Here is a 25,757-nt window from a genome sequence, read left to right as displayed (position 1 = left end):
GCAACAGCGGATACCATTGAGGTTCACTCCGGTATATGCTGTTAAGGATGTGCTTGGGAGTGATCCTGGGAAGAGCTCTGGTCTTGAGTCGGTTCACGAGAGTGAAACTGGGAAAGCTGAAGCATACTCAGGCTTTACATGTTCCGGTCACTACGCTGGCCGGATGCAAAAGCGCACTTTGAAATCAGTCAAATGATGAGGATGGGAAACAGACAATGAACTTGAGTGATGCATTTTTGAAGCCGTATATTCTACAGCGTCGCGCACCTTTGCGCGTGATGAGCATGTTCTTCCAGCTGCAGGCCAGGCCGAGCGTGTACTGCATATGCTGGAAACAGCTTTCGTAATCGTGAAAAATCATCAAAATCGAGTCATTGCGAAGAGCAGCCCTCCATTTCGCCCAAACGCCTTGACAGTCAGGTCGTCCGCCGGTAGCTGACCCGCTGATGATGTCTCCGTAATCTCATGTATCCTCTCCATGTTACTCGTATGTGAGCACCATGTCGCATGCAACCGCTCAACGATCCTCGGCCCACTCGTTCTCGCGGCGGATCTGGTCCTCCTCCTCGGGGGTGAAGTCGTTTTGAATGTTGAACGTCTTGCGGATCTCCTCTGGTGACTTGCCCTTGATCATGTTGGCGACGGTCTTGCAGCCCACATCGAGGAGCGCCTTGATGTCCATGTAGTTGGCTGCGAGAATGATCTCGAACAGCATCTCCTGGTCCACCTGCATGAACTTCTGGTCCCAGTCCTCAATGTCCGTCGTCTTCTTGCGGGAGTCGGCGTCGTCGTCTTGAGTGGGCGCGGGGTCGTTCTTGTGGTGGTTGCACCACTCGAGAACCTTGCGGAGGACGGCTTCGGACACCTGTGAAGTGAGAGTCAGTATGCGCTGTGGATGAGGATTTGTGGTGATGCGCGTGAAATGTGCGAGCAGGAGCGCATTGGGAGTGGTTGTACTTACGTTCATGATGGGGATTGGCTCCTCACCCGGCGCACCGAGATCCTCGATCATGTTCTTGATGAGCATGCTGCGCTCGGCGATCTGACGGGCTAAAGTGGCATGTCAGTACATGCGCAAGGCTGTGGTGAGGTGGTAGGTGGAGCATACTGGTGAGGATCTCGACATTGTCGCTGGAGACGAGCTTGACGGCCTGGTCACCTTCAGACATGTTGATGATGGATGCGGTGTGGTGTGTGTGGTAGGAAGTGATGAATGGTGATGTCGGTGGTGAGTGTTTCGTCGTTGGTGGTGGTGGACGAAGTTGTTGGTGGATGTGATGTGAGAAGAGTGCAGAATGATGAAGGTTGTTGTAGTTTATAAAAGGTGGAGGTCGTGGAAAGGCGGCAGCTGTGCCAAAGGGTTTAAGGTTAAGGCAGCAAGGGTGGGGCAAAGGTATGACCGACGATTGCTTGCAGCATTCACCTGCTTCCGGCCTGTGTCACTCGCAGCAAACGACAATTCTTTCTTTGACCCGATATTTGTGCGTGGCTTGCTCCTGACAATGCACAATTACCGCCTGCTTTCAGTGGTGATTGCCCGCCAAGTCCTCCCATTGTCCCTTATGAGACTTGCTATACGAGACTGCTTGTCGACACCGGATGCAGCCAAATGTCCAGCAATCCCACGCCAGAGACACCGCCAATTGTCACGTCGCGTTGCGAAAGGGACAGAATCATCCGAGCAGCAGACAGGGCTGTACTGAGTGTGCTAGGACTCTACGAGGCAGCAAATGGGAGTATGGCGAGAGGTTGTGAGAGGTCGTTGGTTTTTCAGTCAGTATATCAGCTGGACCGTGCGCGCGTGTGAGTGTTCTCATCTCGCGAAAGGACGCGCTCCGGATTTCTAGATACACCTGGCACATCGCCATCGACAATGAAAACATCACATTCATCCCTCGCAAAAGCGCATGCATCAACGCAACATCGCCTTCGTGACATTTAGTCCCGTCGGGTCGTGCTCGGCAAGATGTGGCGCAGGATCTATCTCGCTCTGGTTCTTGTGAGGCTTTACTTCGCGCTATCGCCGAGCTACATCCATCCCGATGAGCACTTTCAAGGGCCCGAAGTCATCGCTGGTAGGACGAAACCTGGAATAGAATACGCGCATCTGCTAATAGAACACAGGCGAGGTGTTCGGCTACCCAATATACAAGACATGGGAGTTCACCTCCTCACACCCCATACGGAGCATCTTCCCTTTCTGGCTCATCTATGGCTGGCCCTTGACCGTGTTGAAATGGCTATGGGAAGGACTTGGCTATGGACCGGTTCCTCCGTACATTGCCTTCTATTCTCTCCGCATTCTCATGTTCCTCCTCAGTTTTATCCTCGGAGACTGGGCCATTCATGAGTTGATTCACAACATTCGCGATCGACGCTGGGCGATAACCCTAGTCGCTTCTTCGTATGTGACATGGACCTACCAAACACATACCTTCTCCAACAGCATCGAGACTTTGGTCGTGCTCTGGTGCCTTGTCCTCATCGGGAAGCTCAAGGAAGACACGGAGCATATTCTTTCTTACCCATCGGCGGTGCTCGCCTTCCTCGGAGTGCTTGGAGTCTGGAACCGCATCACTTTCCCAGGCTTCCTTCTTGCACCCCTGACGTATCTCCTGCCAGGTCTGTACCGACAGCCTTTGCGAATACCGATAATGCTGGTTGCTGGCCTCTTTACTCTCACCATCGCGGTGACCATGGATACTGAGTTTTACACCGGACAGCGGCCACACTTCACAGAGTTGCTATCGACTACCGTCATCACGCCGTGGAACAACGTGATGTACAACATCGACACCACAAACCTTGCTCAGCATGGCCTTCATCCATTCTGGCAGCACTTTGTTGCCAATTTGCCACAATTAATTGGACCGGCCTTCCCCTTGCTTTTCTTCTCAAGCAGGAAGGACATCCTCTTCTGGTCGGCAGTTTCGGGAGTCATCGTCCTATCGTTCTTCCCGCATCAAGAGGCACGATTCTTGCTTCCCGCAGTGCCTCTCCTTCTTTCGAGTGTGAAGGTCCCGAAGCGTGGAATGCGCTTTTGTCTCGGCGCATGGGCGGTCTTCAATGCGTTCGCCGCCGTTCTATTCGGGATCTATCACCAGGGTGGTGCAGTTCCAGCCCAGACGTGGATCGCCGGGCAGGATAACATCAGCCAGACATTTTGGTGGAAGACATACAGTCCGCCCAGGTGGTTATTGGACGGCAAAAACGAAAAGGTCACCACGACCGACTTGATGGGCATGCCTGGTGATCAGATGATCGACATGCTTCAGAAGTCAGCCGTATGCAAGGGAGAAGTCGATCAGATACTGCTTGTCGCCCCATTGAGTGCTACTTTCTTGGATGGATATGTTGACGATCGGTCCAATGGTGCAAAGCTGGATTTTGAGAGGCTATGGGAGTACGGACGGCACATTGGACTTGATGATCTAGACTTTGGAGATGACGGTGTATGGCCAACATTGCAGAGGGTAATAGGGCGGAGAGGACTGGGCGTCTGGCAGATTAGCAAGCAATGCTGATTATCATGCTCTGTTGGCAATGCAGAGACAGTCGTCATATGTTCATCCATTTGGTGGGGTTTGGTGGGATGTTCTCGAGGTGGACCGTGCTTTTTACCCTTGAGTCAAACGTCAATCGTGAGCAAAATGTTGGAGCTGTTTCTTGCTGGATCCTCGCATTGACCGAACACATTGCACTGCTCAACATGGCCGAAGCACAAATCAAAGAATGGCAGGAGCGTGCGGAGGCACTCAAGCCTTTGAACCTGAAGCAGATTGAGGGACCACTCGGCGAACTCGACGCACACCTCACACTACGCAGCTACATTATTGGCTATAGTCTCTCAGATGCCGACACCACTGTATGGAAGACTCTTCGAGCGAACCGTGTGGCTCACGCATACATCAAACAGAGTCTCATGGTCAACCTCTCACGATGGTTCTTCTTCATTGAAGCCACCGCTCAGCCCAGCATCGACTTGCCCACACGACCTGCGAAGGAAGCCGCTGATGAGGGTGCAAGCTACGACATCGGTCTGCAGGATACTGAGAAGGGTGTTGTCACGAGGTTTCCTCCTGAGCCATCTGGCTACCTCCACATCGGACATGCAAAGGCTGCTTTGCTCAACGACTACTTCGCCCACAAGAAGTACAAGGGCACCATGATTCTCCGATTCGACGATACCAACCCTTCCAAGGAGAAGCAGGAATTTCAGGACTCCATTCTCAAGGACTGCGAACTTCTCGGCGTCAAGCCAGACCGCATCACCTACACCAGCGACTACTTCGAGGATCTTCACAAGGTCGCCGTGCAGATGATCAAGGATGGAAATGCGTACGCAGACAACACACCGCAAGAGCAGCTGCAGAAGGAGCGTATGGAGAAGATTGAAAGCGTGCACCGCAACGACTCGATCGAGGACAACCTGGCACACTTCGAGGAGATGAAGACTGGTTCTGAAGAGGGCACAAAGTGGTTCATTCGTGCGAAGTTGGACATGAGCAGCAACAACGGCGCTATGCGTGATCCAGTCATCTACCGATGCAATCCAGAGGCTCACCACCGCACTGGTACAACATGGAAGATCTACCCGACCTACGACTTCGCATGCCCGGTTGTGGACTCGGTCGAGGGTATTACCCACGCGCTGAGAACCACCGAGTACAACGATCGTGATCCTCAATACCAGTGGTTCCTGAAGACGCTCAATCTCCGCCACGTTTACAACTGGAACTTCTCCCGCATGAACTTCATCAAGACTTTCCTCTCCAAGCGCAAGCTGAACAAGGTCGTCGATGACGGCAAGGTCTGGGGCTGGGACGATCCTCGCATGCCTACTGTGCGTGGTATTCGTCGTCGCGGTATGACCATTCCAGCTTTGCAAGAGTTCATCCTCAAGACAGGCCCGAGTAAGAACATCAATCTAATGGACTGGTCTGCTTTCTGGGCGACAAACAAAAAGTACATTGACCCGGTCGCTCCTCGATACACTGCCGTAGTCGGCGAGAACAAAGTCACTTGCACTGTCACTGGCGCACCAGAGGCACCGCGCACCGAGGAGAAGGACTTGCACGCGAAGAATACTGAAGTCGGCAAGAAGAAGGTCGTCTTCAGCAAGACCATCATCCTCGATCAGGAAGATGCTCGGTCATTCGAGCAAGACGAGGAGATCACTCTGATGAACTGGGGCAATGCCATTGTGCGCAAGAAGACGCACTCGCTCAACCCTCTCAATCTTGTCAAGTCGGACGGCGACAAGATGGTCACCGAGCTCGAGCTCGAACTTCACCTGCAGGGCGATGTCAAGACGACGAAGAAGAAGGTGACCTGGCTGTCGACTGATCAAGAGCTCGTGCCCATCACGCTGTACGAATTCGACTACCTGATCAGTAAGGACAAGTTGGAGGAGGACGATGTGCTGGAGGAGATTCTCAACAAGGTCACGGAAGTCAAGACAGAGGCGTTGGCGGACTGCAATGTCGCGGCACTGCAGGAGGATGCGATTGTGCAGTTCGATCGGAAGGGATACTTCCGCATTGATAAGGCGTTCAAGCATGGTGAGCCTGCGGTGGCTTTCCAGATTCCGACGGGCAAGAAAATGTAGAGGCGCTCTGCAGCTGTCAAAATAGACATGAACGATATGCAGGAACGAAGAATACCAGTCGGCAGTTGCTCCGTTGTCTGCCACACCGAAACGCATCTGCGTGCAGTAAGCGATTATTGGTTGGAATTCATCTCGCGCTAGCGTATGTGCTGTGCAGGGTTGAGCACGGCGGCTCGCGAAACACTCGACATGCTGACTCGTTCTATGAATAGCCTCGTCCTTCGTCTTCTGACATGTGCTGCACATGAACCCACGATCGAATCTTTACGACGCAGGGGACACTGATCCCAAAGCTGCTTCGAAGAGTCGCTGCCATAGTTTCCTTCGCATTGCGAGGTGGCCGGGAACAGTCCTCGATGCAACGACAAGGAGGGATACTTCGCCATGGAGAGAATCTTCGCGGAAACATGCAGCTGTAAGCGCCATGTATTCCAAAAAGATGCCGGACAAGCACCGCAGCGGGTCGAGTGCTGTGCCTCATGGCAAACATCTCCAGGTAAAAGCAAAAGCTCGCCCGATATGGCGGCCAGGTACGTCCTTTCCAGTCTCCTGCCATTTCTTTCTTTGGCTACTTGCTTTCTGTTGCTCGTTTCGCCGTTGGTTCTTAAATTTGCAGAAGTACTGGCCGGTCCAGTCTCAACGCGAACCCTATGTCTTCTGTCAAGCACCCGAAAGGCAAGCCTTTGCCTGCGGTTCCCGTCATCCGCGTCGCACGGGTTGATAGCGATGAGACGGAAGATCAGACGAAGAGCGAGAATCCTTGGAGACCGTTGACACTACGACCTCTCTACATCGCGACATTGATCCTTATTACGGTGTTGTTAATTGTGGCCATCCAATGGCTTCTTTTCGTGAGCGAACGCGATCAAGGCCTCATCTTCGCGAAGGACATCAACGAATTACCTCTTCGCCGGTCATTCTTCTATCTCTATCTACCAACCATCATCTCGGTCATCTACAGCTTTCTTTGGACCTGGATCGATCTGGACATCAAGCGACTGGAACCCTTCTTCCAGCTCTCGAAAGCCGGCGGCGTCAGTGGACACGGCTCTATTTTGCTTAGCTATCCTCTGGAATTCTTGGTGACGCTACCCTTCACTGCCTTCAAGCACAAACACTGGTCGGTGCTGTCGGCCGCAACAGTTATGATACTGGTCTTCTGGGGGCTCACTCCGACACAGTCCGGAATATTCGCCGTCCGGACGGTTCACGTGTCGGGCGTGGTCAAGGGCTCGCACTCCACTTCGTACACGCCTATTGCTCAGCAGGGCAATCTCACTGCCATTTACGCTCAATCTGTCTACAACATCGCCTGGTTGAACGAATCACTGCCTCAGTTCATGACCACGGATTTCGTGTTGACTCCATTTGGCCCTACCAAGAACACCACTTCAGATTTCACGAATGTTACATACACCGCACAGACCACTCTGTACAGTCTCGATGTCTCGTGCGAGCCAGTGGTGCTGACAAACAAGTCTGGCGTGCTCAACTACAACACTACGAGAGGATGTAGCTTCTACCCACCACCTTTTCGGCCAACAGATGGCAACGACACTTCCAAAATATTCGACACAATGTATGTGGGATACCAGAACGAGAATGGCGTTGCGGACTATTATCTTTCGTACGATTGTGATGAGAGGTTCTTCCATTCGTTCTTTGTTCGATGGTCCAAAACCAATGCAGCGCAGATTGAATCTGGCAAACTATCAAGCACGCTCGATCCGAGCCAAGCCAACTCCACAGCTCTGTTCTGCGAGCCCAAATACTATCAGCAGAAAGTAAACGCTACGGTCCGACTGCCGTCAAACGACGTTCTATCCATCGACCAGAGCGGGCAGAAGCAAGACTTACCCAACGACATGTTCAATACCAGCGCTCTCGAGTGGACCATGAATTCTGGAGTGACGAAACTCGATGAGCGTACATCGTTCCCGAGGACAGGATTCCCGGACCAGAAGTCACACCTGGTCGACTTGCCATTGAACCTCGCATACATCCCACGTATGGCACCCTTTGCCATCGCAACACACCAGCGACCAATGGAGGACTATCTGGACGCAGAGACGCTTAGAATCTCGTACCAATCCGCGTACCGTCTCTTGTTCGCCCGCCAGCTCGCAGACATCCTCCGTCCTGAGCTAGACGCATCGACCGAAGGAGATGCACAGCGGTCGTACGTGACGCAGGCAGTAGTGGTGGTCCCAGGTTTCGCCTACGCCGCAACTGCGCTCCTTTCTCTTGTGCTTATGATTGCAACTGGTCTCATGCTACTCATACCCAAACGGCAAAACAACCTCCGAACGGATCCAGCATCGATCAGCTCGATAATGGACTTGGTGGAGGGCAGCGAGTCGACGCTCAAGCCCTTCAAAAAGTTGGATAGCCAAAGCACAGAAGAGCTGCATGACTCACTCAAGGATTTCAAGTTCCACTTCTCCGGCACGAGGCTACAATTGCTCCAAGATCAAGGCACTCCTGCCCGCACTGCGATAGCCTCGAGAAAGACTGCAGTCTTGGGAGATGATGATCTCGAGTCGTCGCTTCGTAGCCAGCCCAGCTTTAAAGGCATAAGGCCGGCCGAGATGAAAGTCGCAGTCGGCGGTCTGTTCCTCACACTCCAGCTTGCAACTCTGACGGTTTTTCTCGCGTTATTTCTCAAGGCTCGTAGTGAACACGGTACGTGCCTCTGCTTATCGACACGGTTCTTCAGTCTAACAAGTCTAGGTCTTGCACTCCCTTCTGAATCAACATTCGTGCGACAACTCGTGCAGAATTACATCCCAATCGCACTGGCAACTTTTATCGAACCTTTCTGGCTTTTGCTCAATCGTCTGCTGGGCCTACTGCAACCATTCGAAGAGCTCCGCAAAGGCGACGCACATGCTTCCAGAAGTATTGAGCTTGATTACAGCTCTTTGCCGCCACAGCTCCTGTTTCTGCGAGCTCTACGCTCCAGACACTGGATGCTCATGCTTCTCTGCTTCATGGTGATTTCGGCAAACGTCTTGGCTGTCGCCATGGGCGGTCTCATGAACGAGGGAACGAAGTCCATATCGACCAGTGCAAATTTCTCGTTGGCAAAGGCACCGCGAATCCGGTTGCTTAATGGCACTGGCCTGCCTTTCAATACGGATGTGGCGGCCAACTGGCAAGGAGGCACGACATCGGATCCGTTCTATCGCGAGATGTCCAACTTGACCGCCGGCACTCCACTGCCACCATGGACAGACCATCACTACGGCTACGTTCCCGTCGATGTACCTGGCGGAAATCCAAACGCAAGCTTCCAGATCAACACTTGGGCTTTCGGCGCGAAGCTGAAGTGTGATGCTTTGTCAACAGGCAACGAGAAGTTCTATAACCTCACTTTCTCCAGCGATGCCAACAGTGCCTACTTGACGGTCCCTGTCAACAGCGGCAATGGAACTGTCGTCAACTGCACGAACCTCCAGTCATCAGCAAGTGGAGTCGGTCTTCGAAACCTTGCTTCAACGCCCGGGCATTCGGCAATGGAGATCAACACAATGCTTTCGAGCAACAGCTCCAATTCAGAGGACCTATATTGCCGTCAGCATATTTTTGCAGGCTGGATCCGGGCGGACTGGCAGGTCATCGAGGGAGAAGGGGACGAGCGAACGGAGTCTGGCAAACCTAAGATGCAGCTGGTCTCCTCGAATGAAACCATGATTCTGTGCTCACCGTTGCTCATCATCGGCGAAGCGGAGATTGTGGTAGATCATGCCGGACACGTTCAGAAGCTCGTCTCCATGACCTATAGCAGCGCTCCAGTCGACCCATACTTTGCCTCTGGAAAGCGATGGGATCTGGTTGCGCAGGCCAATCAATTCCTTACCGACAGCGGAAGTACATGGCACAATGACTCCAATCCTTCCGACTTTGTCAACTATCTCATCGCGGAAGGCAAGCATGATTCCAGCCTACTTGATCCCAAGGTCACGACTATCTGGCCCGATTCGGCCGCACAAGCGTTGACAGACATCTATGAGAAGCTCTTCGCCATTCTCATTGGATCAAACGCGGACTTACTCTTCGAGGACGTCGCAGACCAGACACCAAAGGTCGCAGGTTTTGCGATCACGCCTGAGACTCGAATCTTGTTTTCCACGCCCGCGTTCGTTGTCACAGAAGCCATTCTCGGCTGCTACATCCTCGTCACCATCTTCTTCTACGTGCGACGCCCGTGGCGAGTGCTGCCACGTCTGCCTGGTACAGTTGCTTCGAACATCGCGTACGTTGCTGCCAGTCGGGCTGTGAGCGACTATCGCTCAAGCGACCAACGAGGGTCGCAAGATGACACGAGATTCGTGCGGTCTTTGTGGAGATGGGGATACGGCAGGTACATCGGATCGGATGGGCTGGACCATATTGGTATCGAAAGGGAGCCGCTAGTCACAACGATGGGAAAAGAGAGTTGGAAATAGATGCGAGTAGAAGACTTTCGTTCGTAATATCTACTCGATCCTATGCGTTTCGTCTCATTCGTTTTGTGGAACAGATCTGTACAATCCCGACAATATATGGCAAACATTTTCCGAACCCAGGCCTGCTGAACCCTCATAATACCAAAAATCAACGTGAACAAGGTGACCTTCGATGGACATGACGTGCGTAAAAGAACAAGGCGATCGAAGTCGACTAGTAGCTGCGGACATGGTGGACGTGCCTGCGAAGGTGTCCCGCGCTTCGTTTGCTGACAACGCCAGCTGCGCACGAGGTCCCGGCGGACAGCTCTCGAGGGACAGCGCAGTTGTTGATGTCGCAGAGACCCCATTGACTGCTTCCTATGCAGACCACCGCACCGGGGTTGGGGCAAGAAACTGCGCCTCCACTGCAGTCGCCCGACGAGGTAGTATTGCCCGAGGGCGCAGCGCTATCGCTTGGTGTGTTGTATGTGGGAGGGGCAGAGCTTCCGCTGGGAGAGTTCTCAGTCGGAGGAGCGGCGGCAGGGGTGCCTGCTGGCGCGGAAGCCTCTTGAGAGGCAGTGATGGGTTTCGTATCGGATCCCGGTCCGTTCACCACACCCTTGGAGCCACCACGGAAGGGATAAAGGGGAGGAGCAGTCGGAGCGGGAGAGGAGCCTTGAGCACCAGGAGGCGCCGCGTTGCCAGTATCGCTGCCGTTTCCTGACGAGGGGGCGTCGGAGCCGGCGGGAGCAGAGCCGTAGCCGCCGGTGGGCTGAGCGGGTGAGCCAGCGGAACCCTTGCCGGCGCCCTTGGCAGTGACGGCGGCGCAATTGCTTCCGGAAGTTTTGCTTCCCAACGCAGTCTGCTGTGCTGTCTCGACGTACAGGCCAGGGTCGGGAAACACGAAGTCTTCCATTTCGCTCGTAGCACACTCCTCTCTCGGCATGTTGATCACGAACATGGTCGGAAGGGAATTGTACACGTCGTTGTTGCTGGAGCCTCCAGTGACAGATATAGGAGCACAGTTCATGTACATTTCGCGGTTTCCTAAACATGGAGTATTAGTCTCGGACGACGCTGCGGACCTTCTACCTTTGGAACTCACCGATCTTGTTGAACCAAGTCCACGCAAGTGTGTACTCTCCATTCGGCATTCCCTTCGGCACCGAGAACTGGAAGATGGCCGAGTTCTTGCCGTTTGCATCCTGTGACAAGTTCTCGCTGTAGTTGGATGGACACCCGCCGACGATCGAGTGGATGACCTTCCACTCGCTGTCTTTCGTAGGCTCCTTGTCCAGGGTGACCGAGACCTGGCAAGAACCACCACCGTGGGTGGCACCGCCCATGAAGGCTAGCGTTTGAGGAACACCAACGGGCATCTCGTTCATCTTCGTGATATCATAGACGCCGGAGCGCTGCTTGCAGGGAAAATCGGATCCGTCGTTCTCGAGAGGGCTGTTGGTGAGGGAGTCCTGGCCGTATGGAACAGGAGAATAGATGACCATGTGTCCGTTGACGGACGAGACGAATAGACCACATGCAGTGGCTGCCGCAAGGATGAATTTGGAAAGCATCCTGAAGTACTGTATGAAGGAATGTGGTTGCGAGTAGCTGTGGGCCTCGTGGGAGTGCTGTAATCTCGTCTAGACCGGCTAGGCGAAGATGCTCTGACGTGTATATGCGCTCTGGGTTGTCGATGATACTGTGGAGGACAAACAGTGAGTATGTTGCCAGGGTATGTAATGCTGGACCCAAATCTAGACCACCATGACATCGTGCAGGCCTGTCTAGCACAGCCTACCCAGATCTGACTCGCACGTGGAGTGGAAAAAGATGTCGCAGCTTACCTGTTGTCTCAAAGAGGTTGTTTGGGATCGTCGACAAGAAGATCAGCGATAGAGAGTGTATAGGCTCAAGATAGCTCTCGCAGATATGTTGTAATGAGTGAACAAGGCACAATGCTCCGGGCACGGCTTTTGGTAAGGAGAGACGACTGCTTCACAGATGTTGATGATACAGGGAAGGGAAGAGATGGGCAGGGAGGTGCAGTGCGAGGCTCTTAAGCAAGCCCTTGGCGAGATCTGCATCTTGGTGGTCGGCCTCCTGTCGCAAACGCGGAGCACGGCCTTTGGAACGAATAGGACGAGTCGTCGCGGCTTTCTGCAGCGTGCAGATCCGCTCTCACGATGCCAGTGGCGCACCGCGATGCTTGGGTGTGACAGCCGGGAACCGCACGCGAGGGAGAGGATAGGTCGGTATAGGTACAGCCATAGTGCGTTCTGTGACCGGGAGGCCAGGAGGTGCGGTAGAGTTGGTGTGAGACATTGCGGGTCATTCAGCCACCAGTCGAACTAAGTCGTGAGCACATGGCGGGGCGGAATCTAGGGGCCAGATCCACGCCAAGTTTGGTAGAAAATCGCCCTTGCGAGCTGCGGATTGGCTGGAGAGGGCGTATCCGATGCGTCGTGTCAAAGCCGTTTAGAACGCAGTCGGCTGTCGTCACACTCAAGGCGAAACATGGCAGGAATTGTCAAGTCGGCGGTGAGGTGGGAGCAATTGGGTGTGCATCGAGTTCCACCGCGTTTGAGTCTGCAGGTCCATGACCAACGAAAAGCGTGAGGTCGAAAAGGGACTTTCGCGCTAGGATTTAAGGTTGTTAGCGTCTGCGCTAAATCGGCTTCGGCCTCTCCAACCAAGAACATCCCTTCCTACCGTCCAACTCCAGCTGAGACTGAACTCGAAGAGTCGTCAAAAGTCGATCGGGTGCTGTGATTCGATCAGCCACGAGGCACGCGCGTAACGTATCACGTTGCCGCACCGTGTCTTGTGTCCCAGAAGCACATCCCACGGCAATAGCAGCTTCGAGCTCGTCTGATCGACCTCAAGAGTTTGGGCGAACTCTTCACTGATGTCGTCGCCATAAAGCTTTGCTGGCGCGCGACCAAACTAGCAGATGTCTCAGATCAAATCGGCGAACTGGTGTAGAGCGCTTAGCAGGAAGTCTACCCGGCATCTGGCACCACCCTCTCGGAATCGACATGGAAAGCCGAGAGTCCATACGATGATTCCCCAGCCGGGCCGCCAGCACTGCGAGTATATTGCCAGCACATTGACTCTGTGCCGGCGCGTAAGGGGAATGCACCACGTTGCCTTGATCCCAGCAAGGTAACACTTACACGCGAGGAACTTGTGCAGCACAGGGAGTGCTGCGACGCGTTCCGCTGCAACTTCCGTAACGAGCCAAGGGCGACCGTTGACCGCTTCAGGGTATCCATATCCTCCGACCGGTGCGGACGTTCGGGAGTGGTTGGGGATATGCAAGAGGAAAAGCTGCCGTACCAGAGTAGCCAAACCAGCACAGATGGTTGCGCCGAACTGCTGTGGGAGCTTTATGACGAGATCATAGATGTGACAAACATGCATCTGCATCTTTTGGACGAAAATCCTGTGGCTTCGGGTCCGGACCTTTTCTTGCGCGGACCAGGTTCGAGGTGCATAAGTGCTGGCCAGCCCGTTGGACGCGGACGTCTTCTGGACCATGTGCACGTCGTTGCCGCGTTGGTTCGCGTTCATCATTAGGCAACCGGCACATCGCTTCGTTGTTGTTGTCGTTGTCGTTGCAGGCGTGGCCTAGAAGACGTTTCGGTTGGTTGGGCGTGTTCAACATATTTTTCGTTACGAGACTGGGTTGGAGGCGAGAGGCGGACAGCGCATGGCACGCTTTGGCGAAAAGCAAATAAGATGGAAGCGGAGGCTCGAACATGTCACGGGCATCGCTTTTGATATGCTATCGGCGACGATTTGCGGCACAGTTTTGTGCGTAAACGCTGAAGATCGCTGTCGAAGCGCCGGACATTGTTTCAGACTGGTCTTCGGCTACCTGTACTACTTGTGGAATGCGACTACTCTTGACTTTCAAGTAGAGGTCGAATACACTACCTCTGACTGCCAGGTCGCTGACCACACCGTCCTGCACACGGCTTGAGGCACGTTGCGACCAATGTAACGTCGGCATGCCGAACGGCCGATATGTTGCTTCCTAAAGCGCTCTCTAAAGCACTTCCACCTGCACTCTTGGGCACTTGTCCTATTATCCACTGACTCCTTGCTGTCTTCTGGACGCCGAACGTGTAATGCAAGCCATTCCTCGACCCTGGTTTTCCACGACGAGCTTCAGGTAAGATTCACAAGCAGTTTCCTTAGGGTTATACATCTTGTGGGGTCCAGTAGACTCCAACAGGTAGCACACCAACTGTCAACCTTGACGCTGACGGGCCCATCATCTCTCGGAGTAGATAGCACGGCGTCGATCAGGACACATGGTACATGTGAGCTTCGTTGTCTTGCCGAAGATGGAACACCCGTCTTCAGAATGCTGCATTGAATCGTCATATTGACCCCGCTAGAGCAGCTCACGAGTCGAGTCCCTCGTGCCTACCTTAATATCACCCTTTCGTAACTTCATCGCGATACAATCGATCTCGCATACACGAGAACATTCCTCCGATCGCACGCAGCTTCCTGAAAAGTAGCACCACACGATCTCCGCCCTCCCCACCGTCCCTCGCTCCACCGCCGAACAGCTCGCCTACACTTCTTGGCATCTTCCACACCGGTCTTGCTCCCATCGCCACACGACGAGTCGCGTGGCCAGCACACATCGGAGCAAGCCACAAAGCCGAAGTTCAATCGACTCCGCTGCGGAATACAACGACAAGACTGCGCCGACGAACGCTTCCCATATCCCGCGCTCCTACGCCCGATCGCCCACCATGGACGGCCAGGCCTCTCAGGAGCAGCACATTGACAATGCTGTTCGCAAGATGCAGGAGAAGAAGCAAATCCCAGAAATTGACTTCACGCTCCACACAATGGAGGATGGGACACAAGTGAGCACGCAGGAGCGAGTATGCAAAGGTGCGTTTCATTGGCAATACGGGAGCGACAGCTGCGATGGCGCTTGGATTCTTGTATCGAGAACATGGCACGAGCTGGGAGTGCGAGATGCGCTGATTACTGACTTACTGCTTAGACGTGCAAGCGCCCGCTTTCAACGTGCCCACCGAAGACCAGATCGTTTCTCCACAGGATCCTTCGAAACCTAATCTCGCGTTCTTGAAGCAGCATTTATACCGAGAAGGTCGCCTCACAGAAGAGCAAGCGTTATGGATCATCAATGGAGGAACCGCGGTGCTGCGCGCAGAGCCGAACTTGCTTGAGATGGATGCGCCAATCACTGTGTGCGGAGACATTCATGGCCAGTACTTTGACCTGATGAAGCTGTTCGAGGTTGGTGGTGACCCAGCCGAGACCCGATATTTGTTCTTGGGCGACTACGTGGACCGTGGATACTTCTCGATCGAGTGCGTTCTTTACCTGTGGGCGCTCAAGATGTGGTACCCGAACACCCTCTGGCTGCTCCGCGGCAACCACGAGTGCCGCCATTTGACAGATTACTTCACGTTCAAGCTTGAGTGCAAGCACAAGTACAGCGAAAAGGTCTACGAGGCATGCATGGAGTCGTTCTGCTCTTTGCCTTTGGCGGCGGTCATGAACAAGCAGTTCCTCTGCATTCACGGTGGTCTCAGCCCGGAATTGCACACCTTGGAGGACATCAAGGCGCTCGACAGGTTCAGAGAGCCACCGACTCACGGCCTCATGTGCGACATTCTTTGGGCCGATCCATTGGAAGAATTTGGTCAGGAAAAGACTCAGGAATACTTCATCCACAACCACGTCCGAGGGTGCTCATATTTCTTCAGCTATCCAGCCGCGTGCGCATTCTTGGAGAAGAACAATCTGCTTTCGATCATCCGAGCACACGAGGCGCAAGATGCTGGGTACAGAATGTACAGGAAGACTCGCACCACTGGATTTCCCTCCGTCATGACCATATTCTCTGCACCGAATTATCTGGACGTCTACAACAACAAGGCTGCGGTATTGAAGTACGAGAATAATGTCATGAATATCCGACAGTTCAACTGCACTCCCCACCCATACTGGCTGCCAAACTTCATGGACGTCTTTACGTGGTCTCTTCCCTTCGTTGGTGAGAAGATCACAGACATGCTCATTGCGATTCTCAACACATGCAGCAAGGAGGAACTTGAGGACGAGACACCGCTTTCGTCTGGTCCATCTTCGCCGCCACTCAACTCGCCGACCAATCAGCTCAACATGGATCCTGACAGTATCGAGTACAAGCGCCGTGCCATCAAGAACAAAATCCTGGCCATTGGCAGATTGTCTCGCGTTTTTCAAGTCTTGCGTGAAGAGTCTGAGCGGGTCACCGAGCTCAAGACGGCTTCCGGAGGAAGACTGCCCGCTGGCACGCTCATGCTCGGCGCGGAGGGTATCAAGCAAGCCATCACATCATTCGAAGATGCTCGCAAGGTTGATCTGCAGAATGAGCGTCTCCCACCAAGCCACGAGGAGGTCCGAAGAAGCGCAGAACACTCGAGAGATGAGGCTCTCAAGCGCGCTTCGAGAGAAGCCGAGAACGATACGCAGCTCGCAGGTGTGGCGCGGAGAATATCAATGTGAGTGTGATCTTGAGAGCTTTCCCCTCTATTTCCGGGCAATGGACAGCATGCTAACGTTCTCAGGTCGGCCGGCTCCAAAAATACTCGCAGAAGCTAGTGCGTCGGTGCGAGATGGAGAGCTCCTTGGGTCCACGAAGAAAAGACTTGCGCCGCTGCGATCGCTGAAACGAAAGTCGCCGGCACGGTGCCGCCTGAGCTGGAATTGGTTGGCAGCGGAAAGCCTAAGGGGGGCTTGGGCATGAAATAGCATAGCTGGCGAGCGCTTGTAGATGGACCAGCGGAATGAAGCAGGTTAGTCGAGGATAAGTCAAAGGACAGTCAGTCACAAACGCGGCTCTTGCAGCCTTCGGTTCTTCGTCACGCTCCGTTCCATCACATTCATATGCACGAGCGTAGGTCAGGCAGGGCGCCGTCTAAATGACCAGCAAGCGAGGCATCGGCAGCTCCTCGTCGGCTAACAGTACGCATAATGTACTTCCCAGCTGGCGGGCATAGCACGGGGCGAGGAAAGGAATCTCTCATCGTAAGCTTCGCAGTATACGCTACAATTGGCTGGTGAACAGATCTGTCTCGCACGAGAAATGCTGTACAAAACGCAGAGGGGTCTGCGCAAGACGGACTCATATTCCAACAACAGCAACATACGCTCATAGCAAATCCCGCTGAATGAACTGATCCCTCAAAGTCTTGCCCAAGCTTGCCGGGCTCCTCTCGACAATGACGCCTGCGCCCTCAAGAGCCTTGATCTTGCTGTTGGCATCACCCTTACCACCAGACACAATGGCACCAGCGTGACCCATTCTTCGGCCTGGCGGCGCAGAGATACCCGCGATGAAGCTGACCACTGGCTTGCCCTTGCCATCCTTGCCGCCGTTGTTGTACTGCTTCAGGAAGTCCGCGGCCTCCTCTTCAGCTGAACCACCAATCTCTCCAATCATGATGATGCCGTCGGTGTCCTTGTCCGAGAGGAAGACGCGTAGGCAGTCGATGAAGTTGGTGCCGGAGAAGGGATCACCGCCGATTCCGATGACGAGCGACTGGCCCAGCCCGGCTTGTGTGGTCTGGTTGACAGCTTCGTAGGTGAGGGTACCGGAGCGGGAGACGATGCCGATGCGGCCGCGCTTGTGGATAAAGCCTGGCATGATTCCGATTTTGCATTGACCCTATTTGAGATTGCGTATCAGCTTCCAGTCTCTTGAGTCTTTGCCGTGTCTGGTGAGGAGCTGCATATGCGAACGCGCAAAAGGGTAAAGAACGCTTTTCAGAGAAATTAGATGTAATCAAGCCCGCCATTGACGGGTCAGACTCTTCCTATCATGTTTGAATTATAAAGTCTCATCATGAAAGTGAAATTGGTGTGTATGAAGTGAGCGATCGAATTGCAACTCACAGGAGCGATAATTCCGGGGCAGTTGGGCCCGACCAGTCTTGTCTTGTTCTGTGTCTTGAGCATATCGGTAATGCGAACCATGTCGTGTTGTGGGATTCCCTCCGTAATGCAGACAACGAGAGGCATCTCTGCCTTCAAAGCCTCCTCAATACCAGCGGCAGCAAGCGGCGGTGGGACGAAGATGGCGGATGCATCGGCGCCAGTAGCTTTCCTGGCCTCCTCCACATTGGCAAAAACTGGCTTGCCCAGATGTTCGCTGCCGGCCTTTTTTGGATTCGTGCCTCCAACGACGTTGGTACCGTATTCAATGGCTCCAGTGGCATGGAACGTGCCCTGCTTGCCGGTGAAGCCTTGAAATAGCACCTTTGTGTCCTTCGTTATCCGGAGGTTCATGCCCGTTGCTGCGTAGCCAGTGGGCGCGCCTGGCGCATCGGAGGGAGCGACGGTGGCATACGGAGCTGCCACGGAGCGGGTGATGCCCTGAGGAGCATTGCGCACGGCGCGCGTGAGCCCCTGGCGGACGGACTGCATGTTGAGCGGGTTGGTGGTGGGAGTGTGGTGTGGATAAAGCTCTCTCAGAAGAAAGCCTCGAAGCTATCGCGCTGGCCGGGAGAAACAGGAAACATCCTTAGCTCCCTGAGCTCGAGCGGGAAGGCCCGCTCCGGGTGGCATAATTCGACTTCTGAATCACATGTTAATGAAATATTGACGTGGGGTCGCCATCAAAAAAGTGAGGTGGTGACCACAACCTAACTGACTTGGACATCCCTCGAACTGCACTTCTCCTGCTACAACACCTCCAGGACCAGCATCAATCATGGCGACCATGACGGAGACCTACCACGATGCGAAGAGAAGTCGCCTCCCTGCGGCCAAACTCGCCAAACTCGCGCCCGAAAACGAACGATATATGCGAGCATGTGCCGATGTAGCGAACTGGCTGGTCGAAGATTTCGAGAGGTCGCAACAGAGTGGAGAGAAACCAAAGGACGTCAACCTGAACTCTCTGCGCAGTCAGATGGCAAAGAAGCACTTCCTCTCACGACAACCGCCTTTGACAGACATCATCGCTGCGGTACCCGAACAGCACAAGAAGTACATTCTTCCAAAGTTGATCGCGAAGCCAGTGAGGAGTGCCAGTGGTATCGCGGTCGTAGCTGTGATGTGCAAGCCGCATAGATGTCCACACATCGCATACACAGGCAACATTTGCGTGTACTGTCCGGGCGGACCGGATTCAGACTTCGAATACAGCACACAATCATACACAGGATACGAGCCGACAAGTATGAGAGCCATCAGAGCCCGATACGATCCGTTTGAACAAGCTCGAGGACGAGTAGACCAGATTCGCAATATGGGACACAGTGTGGACAAGGTGGAGTACATTATCATGGGAGGGACATTCATGTCCCTGTCTCCCAAGTATCGTGAGGAGTTCATCTCTCAACTACACAACGCCCTATCTGGATACCAAACGAATGATGTGGACGAAGCTGTCATGGCGGGCGAGCAAAGTACAACGAAGTGTATTGGAATCACAATCGAAACACGACCGGACTACTGTCTACCGCCACATCTTACAGACATGCTTCGTTATGGCTGCACGCGTTTGGAAGTCGGTGTTCAGTCGCTGTACGAGGATGTCGCTAGGGACACGAATCGAGGACACACCGTGAAGGCCGTCTGTGAGACGTTCTGTCAGGCAAAGGACGCTGGATTCAAGGTCGTCTCACACATGATGCCAGATCTTCCCAATGTTGGCCTCGAACGCGACCTTTTCCAGTTCCAAGAATACTTCGCCAACCCAGCTTTCCGTACTGACGGTCTGAAGATCTACCCAACACTGGTCATTCGAGGCACAGGACTGTATGAGCTGTGGCGAACAGGTCGATACAAGAACTACACACCCAACGTGCTCATCGATATTGTGGCACGCATTTTGGCACTCATCCCACCTTGGACGAGAATCTACCGTGTACAGCGTGACATTCCAATGCCGCTTGTCACATCAGGAGTCGAGAATGGCAATCTGCGAGAACTGGCGCTGGCTAGAATGAAGGACTTTGGTACCACATGCCGTGACGTACGGACTCGCGAAGTAGGCATCAACGAAGTGAAGCACAAGATCCGGCCGAACCAGGTCGAGCTCGTACGGAGGGACTACGTTGCGAACGGAGGCTGGGAGACTTTCCTGGCGTACGAGGATCCAAAGCAGGACATCCTGATTGCGCTACTGCGGTTGCGAAAATGCAGCGAGAAGTACACATATCGGGAGGAGCTGATCGGCCAGCCATCGAGTCTGGTCCGCGAACTTCACGTCTATGGCTCTGCTGTGCCGATTCACGAGCGTGTAAAGGGCAAGTCGCAGCATCAGGGCTACGGCACTTTGCTCATGGAGGAGGCTGCGCGGATCGCCAGAGACGAGCATGGATCGAGAAAGATTTCAGTCATCTCAGGCGTTGGCGTGCGAGGTTACTACAAGCGGTTGGGCTATTGGCTCGACGGACCATACATGAGCAAATGGCTGGATGCTGAAGCGGAGGACAGCGACGACGATTGAGCAATGCCGACTGTGGAAGGAGCCGAAAATGCTTGCCCTACAGCGGCGAGAACTGTGTCAATGGGCTGAAGCTTTGATGGACAACGTTGAAGATCATCGTTGCCATTTCGTCGAAGGTCTGGGTATCATACTCGCTGCGTCTATCTATGGCGCATCCCTCTGCAAAAAGATCTCTATCAATGCAGCCTTCCGCTTTTGGAGAGCCGTCTTGGCCTTATCGCCTCCATGCGCGTCGACTCTGACGACGGCGTCCGCGAATACCTTGGCCAATGCTGGACTGGCCAGCTCTTTTGGTGGCGCCTGTGCCGCGCGACCGAGTGTCGCCATGCGCTTCAAGGTACCTCCTGCTTTGCTTGCAGGACTAGGCGATGTCAGGTCCTTTTCCGGACTGTTCGAGATTCTTTCTTGCATCATGCGCTCTAGCATGGACGTGATGAGGATGAAGGAGATGTTGTGGCTCGGACTCTGAGACAGAATCTCCTGAATTGCTGTTCTCTGGTCGTCGTTGGACGGCTTCTTCTTCGACTTGTCAACTTCAGCGAGGTAGGCTTCGACCTCGGACCAAAGAGCTGCGGTTACAATGCCATCTGTCATACTTCGTAGGAAGATAAGCAGAAAGCTGGACAGAACGTATAGCTTTTGGATTCGCGGCAAGTCCGCCGGGAGAATCGCTTCGATTGGCTTGTCATCGTCCACAGCATTGCAAGCCTCACTGAGAGCCTCGGTCCAGTGGGAAGTGGTACGCTCGGTCCAGCACTCTTCGTCAAACGGCCACGCAGGATGCTCGTCCCATGGAGCTTTCATAACAGCCGGAGCGGTATCAATGGAGGTGCGCGAGTCACCGTCTGGCTGCGTCATAGCCCAGATGGCCACAACGCGGACGCCCAACTCTTCTATCGCCTCCGTCAGCCGGAACAGTTCGCGCGGAGCAGAGAAACGTACAGGTTCTTCTTCATCACTGTGCCGCGAGGAAGGCGAAGTGGCACCATGTGCGTTCTTGCTGCCCGTTGTCGAGTCTGCGCTTCCGTCGTCCGAGCCGCCTCCATGCGAGAAGGCGCTGGCGGCGTTGATCACTGCTTTGGCGGCCTTTCCCTTGTCGGCGGGCTTTTGGCCTTGCAGTCTGCGGATGCCGCCTTCGGGAATGCGAACTAGCTTGTCAATGTGTCTGCCCAGAGTACTGTCAAGCCATTTAGCTCGTAATGGAATGAAGTGGTCCCGGCCATTCTCCACCCGCAAAACAAGAATCTCCTCCAGTCCGTCTTTCTTCTCGTTCAAAGTTCGTACGTCGTCAATGCTCATTATGCGTAAATCCAAGTCCACGGCGCACGTCTCGCCTGGTTCGAGTGTGACCGGTTCTGAGGTAGTGGACGAGCTGGGAACGTCGTGATCGTTGATTTTCAGGCCTAGCCATTTCGGCGCAATGCCTGGCACATCGTTGACAGCGACCGGTCGCTCGATGAAGGAGAAACTCGCGGGCACTCGACTGGTGTTTGCGATAGTCAGGGATCGATGCTTGCTTTGTGCCCATCTGATCTCGCCGAACCAGACCCCCTCGAACTTCTCATCGTACCCGTCGCTCTCAGAAATCGAGGGAGTTTTGTTATGCTCGTCAACGACGACAGTCACGTTTGGCCGGCCTTCATTCTCAGCCTTGTCGAGCTCTTTTGCTGCCTCGGCATGGACTTTCGCTTTGAGCTCCGGCACTACTGCGTCGTACTTCAGCATGAAACTCGCGTCCAGGGGTTTGTGGTCGCTGGAGAGTACACGTTGGTGTGCAGTGTAGTATTCCTGCTCGATCTCGTCCTCGAATCCTTCTTTCGTAATGACCACGCCTTCATCGACATCGTCATATTCATCGTACTCGTCCGCGAGATCCGCACCATCCGTGTCTGGGTCATAGTCGTAAAGTAAATCATCATCATTTGCAGCTTCGGCGATGCCACTCGCATGGAGCTCGGCGTCCTTCTTTCGTGCGTTGGCCTCCTCGCGAATCTTTGCCTCCCAAGCCACCTTGTCCCTCCGAGTGCGATACAGGATGCGATCGCACCAGGATGGCGCCCGCTTCTTCTCACTAGAGTCGAAGACGCCAACACTTCCAGGATCGTACTTGTAAGTTGGCAAGAATGTGATTGGACCTTCTCGCCAGCCATCATGGAATGCCTTTCGAGACTTCATCTGTTGGTGAAGCTCGTCATGTGGGAGAAGAGACGACAGGGTAGTCTGCAGAGAAGTTGGATCTGAACTTGCATCGATCTCGGCCTCGAGTGCCGTGGTAGCCTTGGTGCTCTCTGTTTGGCCGCTTTCGAAGCTTCGACGGATGTCCATGCTTGATCTGGCTGAGGTATTGGACGATCCTGGCGCCTCCAACGTCTGACCAGCCACCCGCTTGCTGACTGATTCTGCAGCGTTGTGCAGCTCATTCTCAACCTTGCGAGCAGATTTCTGGCTGAGATCGTACTCGTTTCTCGTGTGCAGCATGAGAAGTCGACGGACATCATCGCCAGGGATACCTTCCAGACGATAGTTGAGGTCTCCACACCAGAAAGCGAAGTCTTCGTCGCCAATCTGTTCGCCGGTGGTCTGAGCAAGATCCATAGCATCCTTGATCGGTTCGAAGCGAGTGCGGCTGACGATTTGAGAGGCGTCCCAGTTGCGCCGCTCCAGAGATGCCTTGTCTGCTCCAGCTGCAAGATGACAGTTGACGAAAACCAATCGCGTAGTCTCCCCAAGCACAATCCTCGCAGTGACAGCTCCCTTGTTGCCCATGTAGCCCATCACTCCCGTCCCAACGCTTGTGGTGCTGACAGACTTGACGTCCTTGGCTACGTCCGGGGCAGCATACACCAGAAGCAGCAGTCCAATGAGTTGCTGCTCTGCAACCAATTGGTATCCTGCGGGTAGCGCCGCATTCATTGCTTCCTTGAACTTGTTTGCAGCAGCAGGATCCGTAGACGGCCTCAAAGCTTCTGCAACAGAAGTGATGTCCACCAATTCCTGCAAGCTCAGAACGTAAAGACCCACATCATCGCCCTTCGGCAAGATGCCCGTGTCGCCAGTAGGTAGAGTTTCATGTTTCCTCTCGTACCTCGCCTCTTGCAGATTCACGCTCTCGACATTCTCAGTCTTCGAAGAATCGTCGATCCTCAGTCCAGTCAAGCCTTCAGCCAGGCCCTTCCCTCCGACGAACCATCCTCCGACGTCCTTTTCTGTGCCTTTGAATGAAGCCACATTCCAAGTTCCGACCTTGATCCGCACGTGTTTCGGTCGAACGTATTCGGCTCTTCTCGAGTACACTAGTTGTGACAAGCTTCGGTACGTGACCTCTTCCTCCTCTTCCTCGTCGTCGCTCTGGTTGTGGCTCCGCGAAGTCGATGGCGTCCTTGCTGGAGGTGGGAACGAGCCAGGCACATCTTGCATCAGACTGCTCGAGGTCGAGACACTCGTCGGTCGAGACCGTCCGGCGGCCATGCTGACAGGCGAACTCAAAGGCGAATCAAATTGTTGTTTTCGTTATGAATGTATATCCATGGCAGTATCATGCTTCAGATCCCGGAGCTTTGGTCCGGGAGGATCTCCAAGATTAAAAGCGACCGAAGCATCCAAAAGTTGGTCTCGATCTCACTGGCAATTTGGGGGCGTGTGCCTTGCTGGTCATTGCCGCAGTCTGACGCAACGGCGGAAGTGGAGCAGGACCCTGGAGGTGAGCTTTCAATCTTCATGTGATGAGAGAGATAGTTCTAGCTCACGCCGCTTTCGACATCGCATTGCATATTGTACCCTCCATGGATAACGTGAACATTGTCCGGAACATTATCGAATGCGAAGGTTACATCTGGACATGACCAACATAGGCACGCGACATGCCTCCGAAGCGAAAGACCGCGCGCAATGCGCAACATCAACCACAACCCACCGTAGCCATACAATCTGACTATGAGACCGATACCGCAAACTACACGGACAGCCAGTCGATGGCTATAGTCCCACCGCCGCCCGTACGATCAAACGCTGAGCTCAACCTGCTTGTCTTGCGACGCTGGTGTCCGGAGATCGAAGGCATTATCGCGGTCGCGCCTTTCGCTGTGCTATACCTCTTCTCGCCGGAGACGCAAGGATGGGAGAAGTGCGAGACACAAGGATCGCTTTTCGTCTGTCAACTCGGCGGAGAACTGTATCCGCGATACAGGGTGGTCATCTTGAACAGGAAGAATCCGGAGAACTTTCAATTGGACATTGTCAGCACCGAGAATATTGAGATCACAGAGGAGTACGTTATTGTGCAAATCGTTGGAGATGATGGAACACCACACATCTATGGTATCTGGATCTTCTCGGATGGAGACAGTGTTCCAGACACGAGGGAGGTCATAGCAAAGACGATCATGGATTGTGCTATGAGAGCAGAGCAGGATGCACTGGACGCGAAGGGTCAACACGAGCAGGATGGCCACATTGAGTCGCATACTGAACCAGAAGTGATCCCGGAACCTACGGCGCCTCGTCAGCAGCTCGCCGGCCAGCAAATAGATCTTGCTACGCTGTTTGCGAAGCCGCCGATGCAGCCCGAAGGTCAGATTCAACCACTGCTCCAGCCGCATGGTGTCAGTGGTCCTCACCATACATACGAGTACGCGCAGGGCCAACAATTCGGTGCGCCGGCGACGGAGTCCTTTCAGATACATCAAACGGCCCACCAAGCAGCTGCTCCTCCGTCCCAACAGAACGCTCTGCTGGACCTATTCAAGAACGCAAAGAGAGGATGAAATGCTGGCCATGCCATGCTCTTTGACCAGTGAGTACAGTAGTGATTGGCAAGTCACCACGACCTCATGAAGCCGGCCGGCCTGAGTTCGACTCACGAATCGTCTTTGGGACATGCCAGCCACAGGCCGCTCGCGAACGGACTTTCGCAAACAATACTCGGATTTTCATATCCGACTCGGCCGCGGCCAATTCGTCTTTCCAAAAAGACATACTGCAGTCACTTCCTGTTGATATACAGGACTCCCAGAATCGGAAGAGTCGTGCGATCTTGACGCGACCTATTGAGCAACGTAGTCGATGGAGCGTACTGCGAGGGTGGACTGAAAGTGTTTCGCAAGTGAGCATCTGGAGGACCTATCTGCCTGCCGCAGGGCAAGCAGCATTAAGGTACCTCACCTCGCAAATGAAACGATGTCACGTGATTTTGTGGCAATTTGGCACTTTAGATAAAGCCCCG

General features: G+C 54.0%; 11 protein-coding genes across 11 annotated transcripts; 6 read left to right on the top strand and 5 right to left on the bottom strand.

Annotated features, from left to right (window-relative positions):
• Positions 1-217: 217 nt before the first annotated feature.
• MYCGRDRAFT_105450 (uncharacterized protein) lies at positions 218-1,286 on the bottom strand (the record flags this gene model as incomplete). The annotated part of the gene is made up of 3 exons (XM_003849983.1): positions 218-865; positions 962-1,050; positions 1,109-1,286. 3 exons carry the CDS (start codon positions 1,167-1,169, stop codon positions 518-520), a joined length of 498 nt encoding a protein of 165 aa, XP_003850031.1.
• A 216-nt stretch (positions 1,287-1,502) lies between these two features.
• Positions 1,503-1,828, top strand: MYCGRDRAFT_105449 (uncharacterized protein; the record flags this gene model as incomplete). The annotated part of the gene is made up of 1 exon (XM_003850342.1): positions 1,503-1,828. One exon carries the CDS (start codon positions 1,503-1,505, stop codon positions 1,701-1,703), a length of 201 nt encoding a protein of 66 aa, XP_003850390.1.
• A 49-nt stretch (positions 1,829-1,877) lies between these two features.
• On the top strand, positions 1,878-5,608 carry MYCGRDRAFT_110450 (uncharacterized protein; the record flags this gene model as incomplete). Its single annotated transcript, XM_003850343.1, has 4 exons — positions 1,878-2,075; positions 2,125-2,404; positions 2,903-3,403; positions 3,550-5,608. 4 exons carry the CDS (start codon positions 1,967-1,969, stop codon positions 5,606-5,608), a joined length of 2,949 nt encoding a protein of 982 aa, XP_003850391.1.
• A 384-nt stretch (positions 5,609-5,992) lies between these two features.
• On the top strand, positions 5,993-10,056 carry MYCGRDRAFT_110449 (uncharacterized protein; the record flags this gene model as incomplete). The annotated part of the gene is made up of 2 exons (XM_003850344.1): positions 5,993-6,138; positions 6,243-10,056. 2 exons carry the CDS (start codon positions 5,993-5,995, stop codon positions 10,054-10,056), a joined length of 3,960 nt encoding a protein of 1,319 aa, XP_003850392.1.
• A 214-nt stretch (positions 10,057-10,270) lies between these two features.
• MYCGRDRAFT_46866 (uncharacterized protein) lies at positions 10,271-11,612 on the bottom strand (the record flags this gene model as incomplete). Its single annotated transcript, XM_003849982.1, has 2 exons — positions 10,271-11,085; positions 11,144-11,612. The coding sequence occupies 2 exons, from the start codon at positions 11,610-11,612 to the stop codon at positions 10,271-10,273; spliced, it is 1,284 nt and encodes a 427-aa protein (XP_003850030.1).
• Positions 11,613-12,786: 1,174 nt separating this feature from the next.
• Positions 12,787-13,611, bottom strand: MYCGRDRAFT_95157 (uncharacterized protein; the record flags this gene model as incomplete). Its single annotated transcript, XM_003849981.1, has 2 exons — positions 12,787-12,968; positions 13,215-13,611. The coding sequence occupies 2 exons, from the start codon at positions 13,609-13,611 to the stop codon at positions 12,787-12,789; spliced, it is 579 nt and encodes a 192-aa protein (XP_003850029.1).
• A 928-nt stretch (positions 13,612-14,539) lies between these two features.
• CNB-1 (serine/threonine-protein phosphatase 2B catalytic subunit) lies at positions 14,540-16,584 on the top strand (the record flags this gene model as incomplete). The annotated part of the gene is made up of 2 exons (XM_003850345.1): positions 14,540-14,955; positions 15,071-16,584. The coding sequence occupies 2 exons, from the start codon at positions 14,811-14,813 to the stop codon at positions 16,582-16,584; spliced, it is 1,659 nt and encodes a 552-aa protein (XP_003850393.1).
• A 646-nt stretch (positions 16,585-17,230) lies between these two features.
• LSC1 (succinate--CoA ligase (GDP-forming) subunit alpha) lies at positions 17,231-18,520 on the bottom strand (the record flags this gene model as incomplete). Its single annotated transcript, XM_003849980.1, has 2 exons — positions 17,231-17,746; positions 17,974-18,520. 2 exons carry the CDS (start codon positions 18,502-18,504, stop codon positions 17,231-17,233), a joined length of 1,047 nt encoding a protein of 348 aa, XP_003850028.1.
• A 315-nt stretch (positions 18,521-18,835) lies between these two features.
• HAG2401 (elongator complex protein 3) lies at positions 18,836-20,626 on the top strand (the record flags this gene model as incomplete). The annotated part of the gene is made up of 1 exon (XM_003850346.1): positions 18,836-20,626. The coding sequence occupies one exon, from the start codon at positions 18,884-18,886 to the stop codon at positions 20,534-20,536; it is 1,653 nt and encodes a 550-aa protein (XP_003850394.1).
• Positions 20,627-20,680: 54 nt separating this feature from the next.
• Positions 20,681-23,953, bottom strand: MYCGRDRAFT_74724 (inositol polyphosphate 5-phosphatase; the record flags this gene model as incomplete). Its single annotated transcript, XM_003849979.1, has 3 exons — positions 20,681-21,333; positions 21,379-21,532; positions 21,611-23,953. 3 exons carry the CDS (start codon positions 23,951-23,953, stop codon positions 20,681-20,683), a joined length of 3,150 nt encoding a protein of 1,049 aa, XP_003850027.1.
• A 380-nt stretch (positions 23,954-24,333) lies between these two features.
• MYCGRDRAFT_105431 (uncharacterized protein) lies at positions 24,334-25,318 on the top strand (the record flags this gene model as incomplete). The annotated part of the gene is made up of 1 exon (XM_003850347.1): positions 24,334-25,318. One exon carries the CDS (start codon positions 24,397-24,399, stop codon positions 25,297-25,299), a length of 903 nt encoding a protein of 300 aa, XP_003850395.1.
• Between the last annotated feature and the right edge of the window lie 439 nt (positions 25,319-25,757).

This window comes from Zymoseptoria tritici, chromosome 8 (assembly GCF_000219625.1).
Source record: "Zymoseptoria tritici IPO323 chromosome 8, whole genome shotgun sequence".
Classification (NCBI taxonomy): Eukaryota; Fungi; Ascomycota; class Dothideomycetes; order Mycosphaerellales; family Mycosphaerellaceae; genus Zymoseptoria; species Zymoseptoria tritici.
This window is presented reverse-complemented; position numbering and strand designations above follow the sequence as displayed.